The sequence below is a fragment of the Eublepharis macularius genome, chromosome 11, assembly GCF_028583425.1.
Source record: "Eublepharis macularius isolate TG4126 chromosome 11, MPM_Emac_v1.0, whole genome shotgun sequence".
In the NCBI taxonomy this organism is placed as follows: domain Eukaryota; kingdom Metazoa; phylum Chordata; class Lepidosauria; order Squamata; family Eublepharidae; genus Eublepharis; species Eublepharis macularius.
The window spans coordinates 12,572,057-12,591,152 of record NC_072800.1 but is presented as its reverse complement, the minus strand read 5'-3'; the positions used below and the strand labels follow the sequence as shown (position 1 = coordinate 12,591,152).

Genomic DNA, 19,096 nt, shown 5'->3' with positions numbered 1-19,096 from the left:
TAGCACAGGAGAGGGGAGTGGGCAGCAGTGGCAACAGGAACTTGTGCAAGGCTAGGACTGGAAGGGGGTTCTTCATGGGGAAAGCAAGTACTGATGGAGCTTCTCTAGTCATAGCAGTAGTTGTTATATCTACAAGCCACTACAAACTCAAGGATGCTTCAGTACATGGTGGGATTTCCATTTCCGCTTTGAGCTGGGTGGTGGGCGCCTTCAGTACACGTGGATCTTCATTGAGACAGCAGTTATTGCTAGCTGTTTCATTAGGGGATTATTTTAAAACTGTGATTGTTTTCTTATATCAAGAAGTGTCTCAGACATGAAATGGCAACAAGATTGTAATACAACAATAACAGAAAAAGAATGGGATGAAATCTGGGCATCAAGATTAATTAACTCCCAAGTTGTCAACGCAAATTTACAAACATACAAAATAATCCATCGCTGGTATATCACTCCTCAAAAATTATCCAGAATAACTTCAAAGGTTTCACCACTGTGCTGGAAAAAATGCGGCAATATAGGTACATTCGCCCATTGTTGGTGGCAATGTAAATACATCGACTCATTTTGGAAACAGATACTGCACCATATTGCCTTAATAACAAACCAGAACTCATCTTTTCAGACTTATTGCGTGAACACTCTTTGCCACAAATGAGACAAGACATGCTCTCATCACTCCTAATAGCAGCCAAAACATCTATTGCTTCTTGTTAAAAATTTCCTTATCCGCCTGATATAAATACATGGTACGATAAAGTATGGGAATTTATGACAATGGAAAAAATAACAAATATCATACAACACTCGTCAGATTACGCCAGAATGATACATTTTACAGAAAAATGACAGCTTTTTATAGACTATCTTGCTACTGAAGAAATACAAGGTGCAACAACCTTATATAAGAAATTTTTGAAATTAGAACTTTGATGCAATAGAACTATGTCGTATGGTTGAATACCACTATTTAAGCTTTGAATACTCTAGTCTCACAATGTTAAAGAAATATGTACATTTAAGGAAAGAAAAATGACATAATGTAATATATATGCTTTTCATGTACAACGATGTTAATCATATATATTCTTAAACTATGCTTTGTTATTGTATATACGTTTAATAAACTGGTTTTTTTTAAAAAGAATGTCTCAGACACATAACTGTAGAGGCAGTATCTAATTATTTGAAATAAATAAATAACCTGCCTGAAAGTTGAACCGATCCTCTGCTGCACTTTGTCACAGCTAAATTAACAGAATTTTGATATGACACAAAGGGAAAAAAACAGTATCTCAACCACAATGATTATGTATCAAAAATGTATCAAAAATGTCTGACAGGCCCTTTCATCAGATCATATCTGGCTTAAATTACTGCCACATGCTCTATATGGGGCTTCCTTTGAAATTTCAATTGGTTCAAAATGCAAATGCAAAAACAAAGTGTTGATTTTTTACCTATAAATGGTCTGGGAAGAGGCTTTCCCTCTTGCGTGCCATTTCTCGGAGCAGTGGCAAGAGAATAATAAAATAAAAAACAGCGATGTCTTTAGTTACAAAGAGAGAGCAACATAAAAAAATATTTGTTTACCAAATTCACTTGGATTTAACGGATTCAGTTCCAAAATTTCACCCCAATATCTAGATGAAGGGTTGCCGGGCTAAATAAAAGACAGGGTTCCTACTCTTTTAAGATGCATCTGACGAAGAGAACTGTGATCCTCGTAAGCTTATGCTACAGTAAAGTTGGTTAGTCTTAAAGGTGCTATTGGACTCTTTTCTATTTTGCTACTACAGACTAACACGGCTAACTCCTCTGGATCTATATCTTAGCACAGTGGGTTTTCTTCTAATTAGTAGACAAGAAAAGAAGAGCAGCAGAATTTGGGTTCAGTGACACCTTCGAGACCAACAAGATTTTCGGAATGTAAACTCTCAAAAGTTTACACCCTGAAAATCTTGTTGGTCTCTAAGGTGCCACTGGAGTCAAATCCTGCTGTTCTACTGCAGACCAACATGGCTCCCCTCCTAAAGAAAAGAAGAAATGAGATACCACCAGCCCCCCTTCTGGTTAACCTTTATCATGTTTTTTCTTTCCCTCATCCTTTATTGTGCCCGTAAGAAATACTAAAACTCCAGTTAACATCAACAGGAGCTACACTGCGTCCTGCGTGCTACAATGTGTTGTTATGTCAGACAATGTGCAGAGCAGCTGCAGAGCATCATAGCGGCAGTATATAAGAGATGAGAAAGGAGAATTTAATTACAGAAACTGGGATCTAACTTCATCATCAGATTTCATCATCATCAAATTTATTATACAACGACCAGCATAAAAGAAATACTACAAAATTACAGAGTTAAAATTATTAGTAAAAATAGCAAAAAATTATAAGTTAATTTATATTACAGTTAATGGTGGTATTTATATAAACTCTGACAACGAAAGCATTTGACAGATTTTATAGGCTATTGTACAACATTTTGCGACTGAGGCTGTAGTTGTCGGATTTCCGTCTTCTAGAAGTAACCTAGCATATTCCAAGCTCATTCTTCCAGGTATGCTATTGATCAAAGGAGTAATGAGCTTGATGCGAGCATCTTGGTAGAAGGGACAACGTAGAAGAACGTGATCTACAGTCTCAGTTTCTCCTTCATTGCAGGGGCAAAGACTTTTCTCGTAGGGAATTCTGCTAAACCACCCATCTAAAACAGCAGAGGGGAGTGCAGCACCCCTTGCAAGTGTAAAGGCCCTCCTGCGACTATGCACCTCCAAGTGGGACAGATAGGCAGCTGGCTTGACTATGTATCTGGTGTTCATAGGGGACAAAAAAGTAGGGATCTGACTTCAACAATTAAGCTATAGCCAAGCCTAGATAAGACAAAAATGTTGACTTCCCTAATTCAACACTGAAGTGTCATTTGGAAAAGGAGACTTAGAAAGCAATTTATATTATAAACCATCAAGAATGGGTTCATACCAAAGGTCCAACTCTGCTCAGAGCACCCCTTTTAAACACTCCCCACCTTAAAGACTAGAACATCCAAGTATTTCAGTGGAGACTACTCAAAGTGTCTCAAGTAGACATGGGCATGAATCGAAACACAAATCAAATTTTGTGATGAATCAGGCCGATTCATATATCGTGAAAACGCATTTCGTGGGACCGTGTTTTTAAAGAAATCCATGACTTTTGGGGCTGATTCGTTCGATTCATGAATGCTTTGTGATGTCTGCAGACCTTTTGCTGCCATGGAAACCCCAATCTTAGCCCACATAACCTTGATAGACAGCTCTCTCTGCCAATCTGATTGCAGAGCGGATCTGCTCAGGTTTTCTTCAGGCTCTCTTTGCTGACTTTCCCTTCCTATCCTCCCATTGCTCTGAAATGCCCTCCACTCCTACCTCCAAGTTCTCAAAGGAAAAGCCGAGCAGAGCAGATCCGCTCAGGATCCGCTCCAAGGAGCTTGGGGGCGGGGGTGGGTGGGAAGGTATGTCAGAGCAGCAGGAGGACGGGAGGGAGAGAATCAGGGAATGGATCCTGAAGCTGGCAAGCAGCGAGCAGTGGCAGAAGGAGCTGCTGAGGCTGCCGCTGCCATCACTACTCCACCATCCGTTCTTAAAAATGGAGAAGGGAAACAGAGAGAGGAAGGAGTCTTCGACTGCACTTCCCAGGTAAACTTGCGGGGACAATCAAGTGCTCTCCACATGCAATTTGTCATTTGTAGCTTGGCTGCTTCACCAAACTTGGAGGGTGGCTGGAGGAGAGCCTGATGAAGTCTCCCTGCGAGTTTGGCATCTCTGGGTATGAAGGGGGCAGTTGCAGGGCCCTGGGATCTGATGGATCACGAACCTAACCAATCATATCGTGAAATGGGACAATTTTGTGAAAGTTCATGGTTCGTGGAACGTGACAACCCACAAAACTCAGGGCTCATTTTTTCTCTGTTTCATGCCTATCTCTAGTATCTGTTAGAATGAAATAAGCAGGAATGGAGTCAAGACCGGTTTGTGTTTGTAAAAATTACAACATTCCCTACATAGTCTTTTGCTCCAAGATAGCATTGGCTCCACTTTTGCATATCATATATTGTATATTAGCTGATTAAAACTTTTAATTTTTAACTTACTTATTATATAGCCTGCCTTTCTCTTCAATAGGGGCCTAAAATGGCTTATAACATTCTCCTCTCCTCCACTTTATCCTCACAACAATCCTGCAAGGTAGGTTAGGCTGAGAGCACGCGACTGGCCCGAAGTCACCCAGCAAGGTTCTATGACAAAGTGGGGATCTGAACCTGGGTTTTCCAGATACTAGTCTGTCGCGACCACACCAGCTACTTATATCATGCCTTTGAATGTCTGAAGCACTTCACAATCATTGGGTTGGAGCCAACTAGCTTTTCTGCTAATGAAAAAAGAAGGGTTCTCTTTGGACCCAAAAAACATATGGTATGGTTCTTGAAACCTGCATGTGCAAAGTAGGGAGGCAAATTGGGTAAGATTAAGTGAAAAATGTTGGCTGGATCTAAGCCATAATTATGAGGTAGGTATTATTCTACTGGTATAATAGAAGGGGAGGGGCTGAGCCTGAGAAAGTGTACTTAGCCTAAGTACACTTTCATAGCAGAGGCAGGATTCAGATCAGACATTACTTGATTCATAGCTTGGTCTCCTGGTTGTTACGCTATCTTTGTTTGTACTGAACAATCAAAACTGACAAAGGCGTATCTAGAGAAAACCATGTAATAAAAAATACCTTTCTTCATTGTTCTCCATATGATTGGGAAAGGCACCAAACCCCAGCAGTAGCTTTATAGCATCAAGGTAGCCGTTGTTACATAACCAATGTAGGGCAGTTCTTCCCTAGAGTCAGCAGGGCAGACCAGAAATATAAAAGGAAGTGTGTTAGGGAAGCATACACCCACATTCAAGCTAACATGAAAATAGTCCATTTGTATGTCAGGACTACAACAATTCTCAGACTGCATATTGTGAATAAGTATTTTCATTATTAATGCAGAAATTGAAAGGATGTGTCCAGGTGCTGAGTTCACACAGAGAATAGGTGGAAGAGGCAGAGACTGTATTTTTGATAATTTGTATATTTTCACGTAACATTAAAAAGAGCATGACTAAACAGGTAAGGAATTCTCAGCATATTGACTACTACTGTATCAAAATGTACACCAAATGATACAAAATGTACACCCGAAACAATGACACCTAACCCTAACCCTAACCCTAACCCTAACCCTGCCCTACTCTTCTGCTTTACTTCTCATTCATACTAAACGCTGTACTCTGAACAGTGGCAAATACAGATAAAAAATATTACTCGTTATTTATCAATGCCTCTTTTTACAAAGATGTCAGGACTGTTAGAATTTCTGTTGAATTGAGAAGAGTTTTGGTGGACAATATACACAAATATTTTTTGCTCTTAGTTCCAGCCACAGTCTCAAATCCAATTTAGCTGGTCCAATATATTACCAAAGACTCAGTTATGCAAGTTTTACAAACCACACCCCCAAAGTGTTTCTAGACAGTCTTTGGAGATGGATCAGAATTTTTTATATTGCCTTCATTATGACTGCTTACTGTCAGGCCTATGGGCATGCTATGATTCAGTAGTAGTGCAGAATATGGAACAGGGCCAAACATAAATCAGTTTCTGGGAACCTCAGTTTTAAAAAACAAAATGGCTGCAAAAATAGAGCTAAAAATGTGGAAGCAATGCCTGCAGAAGTTTCAGAAGCTGGAGAGATGTCTGTGTATGATTTGGGGTTTTTCACACAGAGGCTTCCTTGCTGTTTAGGTGCCAAACTGCGGCAGTTTTTCCCTGAGCCTCCTCAAGATGTCATTTTCCATTTGTGGTGTTGTCTATGGTTTCTTCATTGTTCCTACATGCCTATTCAAATTGGATTAAAGATGGGTTTGAGAAATCAGGCTGTAATACTTGCAACTACGCTATCAGGTAGGACAGTATTATTACCTCCATATGGGGGAAGGGTGAGACTAAGAGCAACGATGCTGCAGTACAGATAAAAGAGCCTCAAACAGAAGTGAATTTTTAATTCTAATTTCATTTTACTTCATTTATAGCCCACCTTTCTCTCCAATGGGGACCCAAAGCATCATTCTCCTATCCTCCATTTTTTCCTCTCAACAACCCTGTGAGGTAGGTTAGGCTAGGAGTATATGATAGGTCCAAGGTCACCCAATGAGCTTCCAGGGCAGAGAGGGGAATCAAACCTGGGTATCCCAGATCTTAGTCTACCATTCTAGACATTATATGACAATGGCTCTTCTCTGAGAGCTAAACCACACGAGATGAATTACATTAGGACTCTCAACTGAAGGGGGATGCAATGTTAGCCGGGATGCGTAGTTTGAATTTCACCTTTATCTACAGAGCTGGCTAGATCGCTCCTCAAAGGGTTTGTTAATTTCATCTCTCTACAGAGTTAGCAGAGGGTTTGTGTCGTACTCAGGGCTGGCCACGACAGGCAGGTGGCTCACTGGTACTGCAGATGGTCCCACGGTCAGTTGACAGGAAGTCAGTAGTCAAGGAGCCGGCAAACGAGAGTCCAGAAGTCAGGCCAAGTGTCAGAGCCAATACGTCAGTCAGAGAGAGCAGCAGGCAGAAGGGAAGTCAGAAGTCAGGCCGGGGTCAGAGGCCGATCGATCAAGAAGCAGAGCAGGGCACAAGGCAAGGGCAGGTCAGGAGCTTCCAGGTGCAGCACTCTAGTCACAGGGAATGGCGAGCTAAGTTGCTTCCACACTTGGCATCTTCGGCTTCTCTCTCTTATACTGTCCTAATGAGGAGCAGGTGTTGTCTCTTTGCCTGACAGCCCCAGCCGGTGCTGTGCCTGCAAATGAGCACTTTTTCTCCTCTCCAACAGAGCTGCCTTTGCTTTATTTTTCCTCTTCTCAGCTGGCCCAGGGTGCTCCCCCTCTTTTGCTCTGGGGGAGTCTTTGTCTCCAACAGCCTCTGCAGAGGTTTCTGGCTGCTCCTGCTGTTTCCTCCAGAGCAGCAGCTGTCACGGCTGGCTCTGGTTCCAGAGTAGATTCTGCTGGCTCTTCCATGGCTGGCTCTGGCTCTAGAGTAGCCCCTGCTGGCTCTTCGTGCTCGTCCTCTGAGGAGGACTCTGGGTCAAGAGGTAAGGTGGCCAGTCGAGGCTGAGGCTGACTCATGACAGTTTGTTAATAATTGACAGAGCCTTTAGGGAGGCAAAGAGGAAATTAACAAACCCTCTGAAGAGTGATCTAGCCAGCTCAGTAGAGAAAGGTGAAATTCAAACTATGCTTCCCGGCTATCATTGTATCTCTCTTCACTTGAGCGTCCTTGTGTAATTCATTTTGTATGGTTTAACTCTTCAGTTGATCATATGCAAAAAGAGAAATATACCTCTTTATCTTGAACATTTGGATCGGCCTTGTTTTCCAGGAGCACCACCATGCAATTAATGTAGCCTCCGTAGGCAGCACACTGCAAGGGAGTCCTGCCTGCATAATCCTGCACATTTGGATTGATTTTATTTTCTATCAATATCTGGCAAACGTCTGGGTTTCCTCCCAGAGCTGCCCAGTGTAAGGGAGAATGACCATCTTGGTCAACGAGATCCACTCTGGCTCCTCCTGCAATATCAAAAAGACCATGAAAACATGGGAAGGCATGTGATATCTTCCATCTATGCAACTGCAAAATAAAATGTGAACGAAGGACCTCTAAAACGGACCACTGGATACTCACCATGAAGGGTCCTTCTCCTCTGAGGAAAGGAGGACATCTTGATGGTGACTCCCATCCTCCATTCAGGGAGGCAGGAACAAGTTTTCTATTTCCAGTCTTCGTTTTGGGAGTCACCCTTTCTTTCAGTTTTGGCAACTCCGAAAGAAGTTAAAACGTCATACACTCTAGAACTGAATAACGAGGAGAAAGGTGAGTAATAAACATGTTAAGGGGAAACAACAGGACAGGAAGTAAATTTGTCAAGCAGAAGAGAGTGAAAAGACAATGATTTGGGGAAGGGCAAGATGTCCTCCTTTCCTCAGAGGAGAAGGACCCTTCACAGTGAGTATCCAATGGTCCGTTCTCCCTCTGAGGCGGAGGACATCTTGACGGGTCCTCCCAGAGCAGTGTCCCTATTTTCTGGGTTAAGATACGTTGTAATATTCTTCTACCAAACCCTGCATCAGCTGAATTGTAAGTGTTCAGCTTCTAGTGTTTAACAAAGGTAGATACAGGCGACCGAGTAGCTGCCTTGCAAATCTCTTAACTGTAGCACGTCTGGCAAATGCTGCGCTGGTTGTAGCACTTCGTATTGAGTGATTAGTAATCCTAGCTGATATGTCTAGTTTTTGAATTTTGTGTACTTCGATGATGCATGTCTTGAGGTTACTGCTAATGGCAGATTTAGACATCCTTATTCCTTTATTTGGTTAGGATATAGAGATAAATAAGGAAGCTGTTTTCCAGATTTGCTCTGTTCTATAAAGAAATGCTTTTAGAATAAGTCTTATGTCCAGAGCATGCCACGTTTCTTCTTTGGGATGAAAAGTATTTGGTCAACTGATAGTAGATATAATTCCCGTGATCTGTAGGAGAGATCACTTTTGGTATGAAGGTAGGTTCTGTTCTCAGGACCACTTTGTCCTTGTGTAAGATACGTAGCTCAAGCTAATTAACAGGGTACCTGGTTCCAATACCCTTTTTGCAGATGTAACTGTGGAGAGGAACAAAGACCTCAAGCACATGAGGAATTTCCTTGACAGGTTCTCGAAGGGATGTCTGGTAACAGCATGCAGAACTGTATGCAATTTCCAAGTCAGAAATTGGTGAACCTGTGGCGGATCCTTCAGAGTATCACACTAGAGGGAGCTACATATGTGAGGTGTCTGGACAGACTCAGACCCTAGTAGCGTGGCAGCACTGTTGTTAAGACTGTGATCTGACATCTTAAGATTGAGGATCTGAGACCGCTTGCATGACCAACCTGTAAGAAGTATAGAATGGATCTGGTTTTGGGTTTCATGACATTAACCCCTTTTTCTTTTGCATCTCCTGTGAAGGCTTTTTATGATGCATTATATATCCTGTTAGTGGACTGTCTCCTAGAGGCCAGTCACATGTTGGTTACTTCTTGAGAATAACCTAGCCGAGAGAGTCTCGCTCTCTCTCCATGCAGTTAAATGCAGCTATTCCAGGTGTGGATGCAGAACTTGGCATCGCTGGAGCATATCCAGAGATATTGGAGAAGTCAGTGGTGGAAGTGTTGACAGCTGTTGAAGAGCAGAGAGCTGTGGGAGCTGAGGGCAGTAGGGTGCTACCAATACGATTTCTGCTTTTTTGTTTCTTTTTGTTCCCTTATCTTCCTGGAGTGGTTGGAAGACAAACAGCAGAATGCTTGGCCACTGTGATGTCAACACATCGGTTATTTTGGCCTCGGGATGGAAGCACCTGGTGAAATATCTGTCCACTTAATTGGTCAACATGCTGTCTGTTCTGATTAGAACATGTTCGTCTAGTATTCGTGGTCTGAAGTGTAGTAGGGTTAGATAAACTGCCCGAAGCTCCAGTAGGTTGACAGAGGGTCTCGTCTCACTGCTGGATTATCGACCTTGCACTGGTGGACCTTCTAGTGCAGCTCCCCATCTGGACATACTGGTGTCTGTGGAACCTGTTCCATTACTGGAATGCAGTGTTGCTTTCCTTACAGAAGGCTGGTCATAGTTGTCCACCATATGAGGCTTTTAAAAAAATATATTATTTTATGTATTTATTTTATTGTGAGGGGGAACTGAATGGAAAGACCTTTCTTGTTTTTAATTTGTAGTTGGAAGGGTCTCAGAAGTCTGTAAGGGTCTTGTATGTAGTTGACCTCACTGGATGGCATCAATACTCGGAATCAGTAGACCCATCAGTTTCACAAATGTCATCAATAAATACCTGGCCTAGATGATCCCTCGTGACATCTCCTTTCTCTTCTTTGCCACTGCTTCAGTTTGGAAGAAACAATTGCATGTTGTGTCTATTAGGGCTTCCAGATTTTCTAGTCACTGTTTGGATTATAAAGAACTTCTTGTAAATTGATCAGGAACTGTAAGCTTGTAGGCATGCAGAGCTTAACCTGATCAGCAAGTTGTCCAGGTAAATGCGTAGATTAATACTTTTCTTCCCTTAGCTTTACACTGGGTTGATCAAATTCTTTGTGAAGGCCCTCAGTGCCCTAGAGAGGCCAAATGAAAGTACCCTGAACAGTAGATGGAGTCCCCTTGTGCAGAAATGGAGGAGTCTTCGGTGCCTGGACAAGATCGGAATGTGGAGATATGCTTCCATTAGATCTAGTACAGTAAGGTACTCCTTTGGTGTAGGTCAGCCCTGAGATCCATGAAGAACTGGTGCCAGGGGCTGAACCTGGGTCCTTCTGTACGCAAGGCAGGTGGTCTGCCATTTCTTTTTGGCACTGTGAAGAATATGGTGTACACTCCTTTTCCCCTTGTCCTGGGGGAGTGGAGGTATGAGAAAGGAGGGATGCACTTACCTGTAACAAGAGTGCTATCAATTCGGACCGAAAAATTCAGAGTCTCTGTGAAGTCATAGCAACAGTCACTATGAAACACACAGATGTCTGAAAAAGTAAACTGAACTCACAAAAACACATTGCAAATGTTAGTTCTTAGGGAGCCACTGGGCTTTTAACTTTTCCTACAAGGATGCAATCTGCTATTAGAGATGATCAATGGCCTCAATTCATAGCACTTTGGTCCATACCCTTTATGCCCGAGGATAGGGTTAAACACGTTTTATGCTCCCTTCTAGGGGATGGCAGAGAATTCTAGTTCTCACATAGATTAACACTTTATAGCATTTGCTGTCTACAGAGAGTGAAATAGAGATGAGGTGCTATTTAATCTGTATATCCTCAACAACAACAATAATGACCACTGGAACAAATAATATATTTGCTAAGAGTTACAGCAGAGGTCCTGCCAGTAGCCAATTCAATGAAAGTTTGTGCATCAAGGACTTCTTGCCCCAGGGCACTTTTTCTGAGTAGAAAGATGGTTGTGTTTATCTAAACCCCAGCTATCAACCCCAGTAGGGGCTCCAAGGCGTATACAACATTTCAGACCTTTCCATTCTATCCACACAACAAACTCACAAGACAGGCCAGGGCTAGAGAATGCAACGGGCCCAAGGCCACAGGCAGGTCTCCCAGGGAAAATGGCATGAGAATCTGGATCTCCCAGATCCCAGCCCAACACTCCAGCCGCTACACAAAACTGTCTCTTGTTAAAAATGGTGTCGTACAGGAAAGATTTGAGAGACAGGATGAACACAACTGCAGTGAGAACTCTCTCGCAGCACAGGCAATTGCAATGCTGTGGAGTTCATTTCATGTTTTATGTATGTCCCAGAATACTAAAAACTGGAGCAGTGCAGTCCAGTCCAGGGTTTCCTCATGTCTGCATGAGCTGGCTGAAGGCCTGCTAGGCCTGCTGAAGGCCTGCTAGGCCTTGTGCTCTGTTCTTTGTTTCTACTGAATAAAGTTACTCTGTGCTGTTTAAAAGAGATTGAGAACCCTGGGGGAGAGCTGGCTCCATTCCCTGGAGGAAAAAAGAGCGTGTAGGCAGGCCTGGCGCATCCATGGAGGCAGTGCCAGCAGCCACCTCGAGTGCTGAACTCTGAAGGAAGCGCTGTGTCAGCCCCTGACAGCCCCAACCCAGAAGCAGCCCGTGCCCCCACTCACCTTTCCGCCTCTTCGCCGCTGCTGCCTGCCTCGGCTTAGCTCCTGGCGAGCCAGGTGCCCAGGCGGCACGGCTGTGAGCAGGAAAACGGGCTGCCTCCCTGCCCCTTCGCCACTGCCGCCTGCCTCAGGTGAGGGGGATGCTCCTGCGCGATGATGTCACAAGTGACATCATCATGCAGGACCAGAGCGTGCATGCACTTCACACTCAGGGCAAGGGGCGCAAGTAGGTATCTTGCCTCAGGTGCCAGAAACCCAGGCACCGGCCCTGAGTGTAGGCATATATGGAACCAACAGGGAGAAAAAACTTCACTATCTGCACAAGTTTCAGTTTCCCTTTCTTTTTCTGGTATAGGTTTCCTTTCTAGCTGCCTCAGAGGGCCAGTTAGGGTTCCCTTTGTAAGAAATGGCCTCTTCCGCAGTTCCCTGTTTGGGGGGTGGAAGGCCTCGAGGAAGGACCACAGGCAAGCCTGTCTCTTCCCTCAACACAGACAAAAATTGGCAGTCTCAGTTTATGTAATCAAGTTTAGGAAATCTGGGGATAGCATTGCAGTGCCTGACCCAATTGCATTACTCGCAAGTAGACCATCAGCAGCACTGCACCCTGGGGCTGTTGTTATTTGGTGCTCTTGCTGGGTCCTGCACTCATTGATTTGCTTTGGATGAGGGAAACCATTCCGCAGCCACCTCCTGGTCTGTTCCGTCGTCTTTCCTTTGCTCAGGGAGGAATAGTGCCTTTTGCACTTCCGGTCTCTTCGCGATATGAGTAGCCACAGCTGCGGCTTCCTCGCAGTTTGCCCCGCTGTCTCTGGGGTTGTTGCTGGGATGCGGTGGTGAGGGGGGGCTTCCAACTCTCCTTCAGAGAGGAATCCATCGCGTCCCCCTGTGATTTTCCATCCTGTTGTGATGGAAGAGCACGTTCTGCTGGTCCACGATTCTGCCTTGCCATGAAATGGCCGCCTTGGCCAAAGGAAGGAAGGAGAAAGCTTCCCCTGCAAGCCTTCTAAGCAGGCGCGCAGGGAGAAAGAGAACAGAGAGGAGGCAGAGTAGAAAGGAGTAAACAAGGCAAGAATCGGGTTCTGGAAAGTAGAAGCGAAGGAAAGGAAGAAAAAACAGTCGAAAGGCAAGGCAGCGCTCGGATGAAGCTGCTCTCCCTGTCCAGGCAGGAATGAAACTGAAGGGTGACTCCCACTAGGAAGACAGGAAGTAGAAAACTTGCTCCTGCCTCCCTGAATGGAGGGTGGGAATCACCATCAAGATGTCCTCCAGCTCAGAGGGAGAATGAACTGTTTCCATATAAATACCTTAAAAATAAAGAGCTGTAACAGTTGTTTTCAGTGAACCAATATTAGTTGCCTAACAATATCTAATCAAACAATAGTCTAAAGGGTATGTCCCACAATTGCACAGGAGCACAGAGGCAGCATAGGACATAATACAAGGCCACAGAATCCTGGCTTGCATTTTTTCTTTAAAATAAAAAAAAACAGATTTCTAACTCTGATTACTTCAAAGGAATGCTGAGTGTGTGTGGGCAGTGCCTCCTAAAATTTCAGGAGCCAGTGGCTGGGAAGCAGGACTTTATTGCCCTGCAAAGCTTCTTGTTCCTCTTCCCCATGGTTAGAAAAATCAAAACAAATTAGGTAAACTGGTGAAAAAGACAGAATAAGTTATGCATAACAAGAAATATTATAGTTCAGTAAATCTGTATAATTCGTACAAGTAGTACAAGTCAGTTTTTCTTGATACAACATTTGGATCCCTGGGTGAAGAATTTTTTTTCAGTACAGTGTATATGGTTCTGACTATTGCCTCCAAAAAACGTCTGCCCTAGCATTGTTCCCAATGGACAAAAGAAAACATTTTAGAAATGGAAGAAAATCTAACCCCAAACTTCCTAGTAAATAACTAACTGAAATCTTATTAATGAGACAGTATTTCAAAAGGTGAGCCCTTTAAAAATAAAACGCCAAGGTTAGCTTTGTATCAAATGTGAACTAAATCTTGGTGGCTAATTCTCTTTTCAACTAAGCTACTAGTTTCCAAATATGAAACATACAATAATTTCCAATCAGTCTATGGACCTTTGTTATAGAGCAGTTCAAGCCAGGGAAGGAGTCTGCCTTAGCAATTACTAAGATAAGCCAAGATTCAATTTTTGCTCATCGCAAAAACCTCTGGGCCCATTTCACTCATCTTTGGGGCCCGGCTCTGGGTACCCCCATCATCTGAGGCTAGACAGGCAGCCATCCAAGAAAGATGAATCCCCCTTCCCAGGGGGATTCATCTTTCCCATTCCATCATCATCTTCCACCTGCGGGAGAAGACATTTCTATTTTGTTTGGCATTCCCTCAATAAATTTCAGTGGCCTCTATCCTGTTCGTGTGTCTGTCAATCTATTTATGTTTTATTAATTGTTTTATATATGTTTTATACACAAATTCCCATACTCATTTGTACTTGAAATCTTGCTTTTGTGTTGTGATTGTTCGCTGCCTTGGGGACCCTAGGTTTTAAAGGCGGAAAAGTGGCTTTAAAAAGTTTTAAATAAATAAAATTAATATTTGGAAAATTTTCACCAGTGCTGGATAAAAATGCCTGTATCTTCTACTATCAGTGTGTGGAGAACAGACAAAATTCACAAGTTTTATGTAAGACATTCATCTTTGTTTAAAATTCTTAAAAGTTTCAAGGAAGTATTCTAGAACTCTGAAAGTTCTCTTCAAGTTTCAATTGAAGCAAAATTTGTAGAAACGTTCATAGCTTGCTTATTTGTGCTCGATATAGATATATGACAAATATACCATTCTCACTGTGCAGATTTAGGATTGCCTTTTTTCTTGTCTGTCATTACTGTTCATTTCAACAGCTGAAGAGAACAATGTTTCTGTGACTGAGCTTATGAATTAGCCACAGCTGACCTTTAATGAGAGTCTGTATCACTTCTTTATGCCCCATCTCACAGGCACGGAAAAGAGGAGTATGTTTCATTACGTCAGTCGCATCTACCTGAGCATCATGTTCTAGCAACAATTGCACGGTGCTGACATGGCCAGAAAGGGCAGCTGCGTGTAATGCTGAAAGACAGTGAAAGGGGAAAGTGGAAATTAAGAGAGCCGTTGTAACTATGAACATAGCAAATCTTACATCATTGACTAAGAGGAGGGAATGATAATTGCAAACTGTTCAGTAGAGATGGGCACGAACTGCAAGACGAACTAAAGTCCGTCATGAACTGGGCCGGTTCGTGCTTTGCAAACCAGCGGTTCATGGAAGCACGTTGTCCACGAACTTCCACGAACTGGTCTGTCAGTTCGTTTAGTTCGTGTAAAAGCCCATTACCACCTTTCCGTGCCGCTGTGAAGCAGCATGGAAAGAGGCATTTAAACCCCCAACCAGCTGCTTGTCGGGGATCTCCTCGACAAGCAGCTGATCCAAGTGGGTGAGGGGAATGCTCTTTTTCCTGCTGCTACAAACCAGCACAGAAAGGGGCATTTAAACCACTGGATCAGCTGCTTGTTGGGGATCTCCCCGACAAGCAGCTGATCCAAGCTAGGCGGTGTGAAATGCCCCTTTACATGCCACTTTGCAGAAGCACAGAAAGGGGTATTTAAACCCCACAAAACACGAATTGGCTTGTGAACTGGGGCAAGTTCGTGAAAGTTCCTGGTTCCTGGTTTGTGAAACGGGATGAACCACAAACCACACAGGTTTTTTCTCAGTTCGTGCCCACCTCTACTGCTCAGTATAATCCAGATACTTCAGTCTTTACAGGTAACATATGTTACTTTGTGTATTGTAGATTTTTAATGTTGGATATTGTCTTGGAGTGACTTTGGCTGAGAGGTGACTGATCTGTGTTAGAATGATAAATTTAAATCAGCAATGATAAATAATGTCATAGCTGATTTAAATGCTGACTTCAAACTTCTCTTGTTCTAAGCGAATTGTAACCTTGACTGCTCAGCCCTTCTGTAATTCCAATGGTTACTACCAATCCCAGAAGAGAGTCTTCAATCCCAAACTGTTCTGGTCTTATCTACACACGACTGGTGTAACCCACTGGGCAATCAAAGAAAAGCCTTCTGCAGACAGCAAAGCTTTCTTATATCCACTGGTATTTCCTCACGTCTTATCCAAAATATGCACTGAAATAATAGTAATCCATCTTTTCCTGAAATTTACACCTCAAAATTATGTAAAATATGCATATGAATTGTTAGTACTATCTTAGGTACGCTGCACTAATCAACAGAACAACAAAAGTAATGTCAGTGAAAATAAGCCGATGGGGGCGGAACTGAAGTCTGGCGAGACTGCTACCTCCTGCTGGAAGGAACTTGGCTCCCTAGGCTGACCCTACAGTACTCTCTCAATCCTATTTTTCTGCATCACACGCCTTCTGAAGCACAAGGCAGTAAACTACTCAAGCGGCTGACACAGGAGGTGTTTGCAACAATACAATTGAATAAAGGAGCTGCTATGTCAGCATGGCCTGGCTCTTCCCCCTCCATCATTCATTCTGACGCAGGCATTTCGCTTCCAAGCCTCTGTTCAATATTTTCTCGTAAGCCAAAGTTTCTTGAAGGGAGTCACAGTGACTGAAGAGATTCTTCAGCCAGCTGGTCACAATGGAGCCTTTGTTCCGCCGGCAGTTAGATCTCTCTCCATTGTACATGGCCAGTGACGGCAAAGCTATAAAGCTGCCCTGTGCCGCTCCTACGACACCAATCTCTGAGCAGAGCAAAATTCTTTTTCCTTGGTGTCATTTTCCTACACAATAACAAGTGTCTTGGGGTTTTATTAAAGCTGGAGTTGAATGGAGATTGTGCCTCTGTAAGCAAATGCAACAAAGTACGCTAATGCAAGGGCAGAGCCCAGTTGAGCTCAACACATTTCATAGCAACCGTATCTCAGCCATTTTGGGAAACATGTGTACTGGTATGTTACATAATTTAACCCTACTTTATTCAGAGTTAACGGGCCAGACTAAGCATGAAGGAAGCAGTTTTCTGTGTTTAAACATGGAACTGCCCCAGCTATGTAGAAAGAGGAAGCAACAGGGACATGTAGATGAAGAACACAGCCCCCCCATCCACAGCTGACCTCCCCCCCTCAAGCTCCTCTCCCAGCCAAGCATTTGTGAGAAGTTGCAGAAAGTTGCAGTTCCGCACTCCACCTATCCAATTAATCCCAACACATATGCATATCCTCCTTTGCTCACTAGGAAATAACCCATATATTTTTATACCATCCCCTTTAGTGAATTTTGAAAGACTTAAGCATATGTCTGTGTTCACAACACTGATAGTCGTAATATTTTTTTTTAAAACCCTCATCCTTATTTCTTACCTGTGCCACCATATTTGTCTGCCATGTTGATATCAATGTCTGATTTTAAATTCAGTATCGTCCAGATGACATCATTACTGCCTTTCCCAGCAGCCCACATAAAAGATGTTCGTCCCTCCAGATCTGAGTCATCTCTCACAGAAGGATGTTTCAAAAAGGCTTCCACTGTTTCCTAGAACACAAATGGTCAGTGAGTAGGAATGGTATGAAATGAAGATAAAATATGGCTCTAGGATTCACTGAGTGAATTATTGTCATGACACGGTACTGATTTTTTTTTTTTTACTAAAGCAAGAAAACCTCATCTCTTTATTTAAAGAAAGTCTGGGAATACTGTTGTTAAAAACATCAGGAGGATGCTCTGTGCTCAATATAACATAAGCCTATTGGGCTTTGTACTTAAAAAGTAAATGGGTTCAATTCCAAGTAGTTGAAAAGTGGTTTGTATATTTCAGTGTAAATGAGCCTTTTAAATAAACTTTTAAAAAACACATGTAAGATTCAGAGGTTTTTTTAAAGTTTTAAAATTACTGTTTTATGCTTCTATAACAGCACTTCATTGGTGAGTATTATATGGTACTCAAACATGCATATAATTCAGTCCTCCATGGTGACAAATGAGGCCACAATCATATTTATACTTTCTCCTGTTACTGATTTAATATTGTCACTTATATCGATAACATTGTTCTGAAAGCGCCCTGTGGGCTGGCTCGCACGAAACTGTTTGGGATACATGAGTAATCCCAGTCATCCCCAACTGTATCAAATGTGCATGCAGCAGCGTGTCACATGAACCATATGACAGGAACAGCTACCAACTGAATTCATGAATGACCAAATTCACACGTCACATTTGTCCAAAGAATACACACCTGAGAATGCTCTGGTTGACTCATATATGCAAGGAAAACGTCATATAAAATGTCCCAGGATATCACAGAGCAGGCAATTAAAACTCAGTTAATATGCAATGAAATCACTGGACCAGGTGTCACAGAAAGACAGTTGGGCTGTGTTCCTATTCAGCTGCGTCCTAATGCAAGAACACACCTTGAAAGCACCCTTCCCTCCCTTCCCCCCCCCCCCCACTTTCAAAGTACAAGGCCTGGCCTAGATACGTACTTTCCTGGTACAGCAGGGGCAGACGCACATGCAAACGATTTGGCTTTTCATTCATGTCTTCACAATAGCAGAGCCTCCCTTCCTTGCTCTACTGGTACAATAGGGCAAGTTCTTGGATTGCACAAACTCAAGATGAGAAAAGCCAAAAAGTGTTTTTTTAAGCAGAGCCAAAGATCAGGCTTCCCACACTTTTAACTGATATGACAAACTCCCTTTTTAATCACAAAGGACTGCCCTACTTCATGAGGAAATCACACACACACATCTTGCTACCAGTGATATCAAATGGTGGACACTTTTCTTATTTGGCCTTTGAGAGTTTTCAGATGAATAGAGAAACACTGTGTAAAAAACTCAATCACAGCAAAGAACACTGACCACTGCTGGACAGGTGGATTTTAAAAGGGACAGCAGAACTCCCTTCACAGAGGCTAGGAAGAGTCAGGGCAGAGAGCAAGAAGGGGCCCCAAGGGTCATCCAGTCCAACTCCCAGCACAATGCATGAAATTCACAGCTATCCCTTCCTCTCCAAAGTGCACCCTACTCAAAGCCCAGAGGAAGGCAAAAAAACTCCAATCTGACCTGGAGGAAAATTCCCACCTGACCCCAAAGCGGCCATCAGCATTACCGTGGGCTCCTAAGAAGCAGCCACAAGTGCCGAGAACTGGCTCGTCCTTTCCTTCCCTCCTTCTCACGATCCGCCTAAGTTCATACTGAGTCACAGAATCAGTATTGCTGACAGATGGCCATCTAGCCTTTACTTAAAAAGCTCCAAAGGAGAGCCCACCACCTCCCGAGGAAGCCTGTTCCCCTGAGGAACCACTCTAACCATTCAGGAAGTTCTTCCTAATGTTTAGCTGAA

The 19,096-nt window shown here is 43.1% G+C and overlaps 1 protein-coding gene across 3 annotated transcripts in view; it reads right to left on the bottom strand.

Annotated features, from left to right (window-relative positions):
* Positions 1 to 19,096, bottom strand: part of INVS (inversin) — a 156,478-nt gene that overhangs the window by 70,431 nt on the left and 66,951 nt on the right. For all 3 annotated transcript variants that reach the window (XR_008597841.1, XM_054991580.1, XM_054991581.1), the window contains exons 8-11: positions 17,110 to 17,281; positions 14,679 to 14,834; positions 7,415 to 7,644; positions 4,763 to 4,869 (exon numbers count right to left, since the gene is read on the bottom strand). Coding sequence is in view for 2 of the 3 variants with exons in the window: in XM_054991580.1 (XP_054847555.1) it covers positions 4,763 to 4,869; positions 7,415 to 7,644; positions 14,679 to 14,834; positions 17,110 to 17,281 (665 nt within the window). In the remaining variant the exon portion in view is untranslated. The remainder of the gene's footprint in view (positions 1 to 4,762; positions 4,870 to 7,414; positions 7,645 to 14,678; positions 14,835 to 17,109; positions 17,282 to 19,096) is intronic.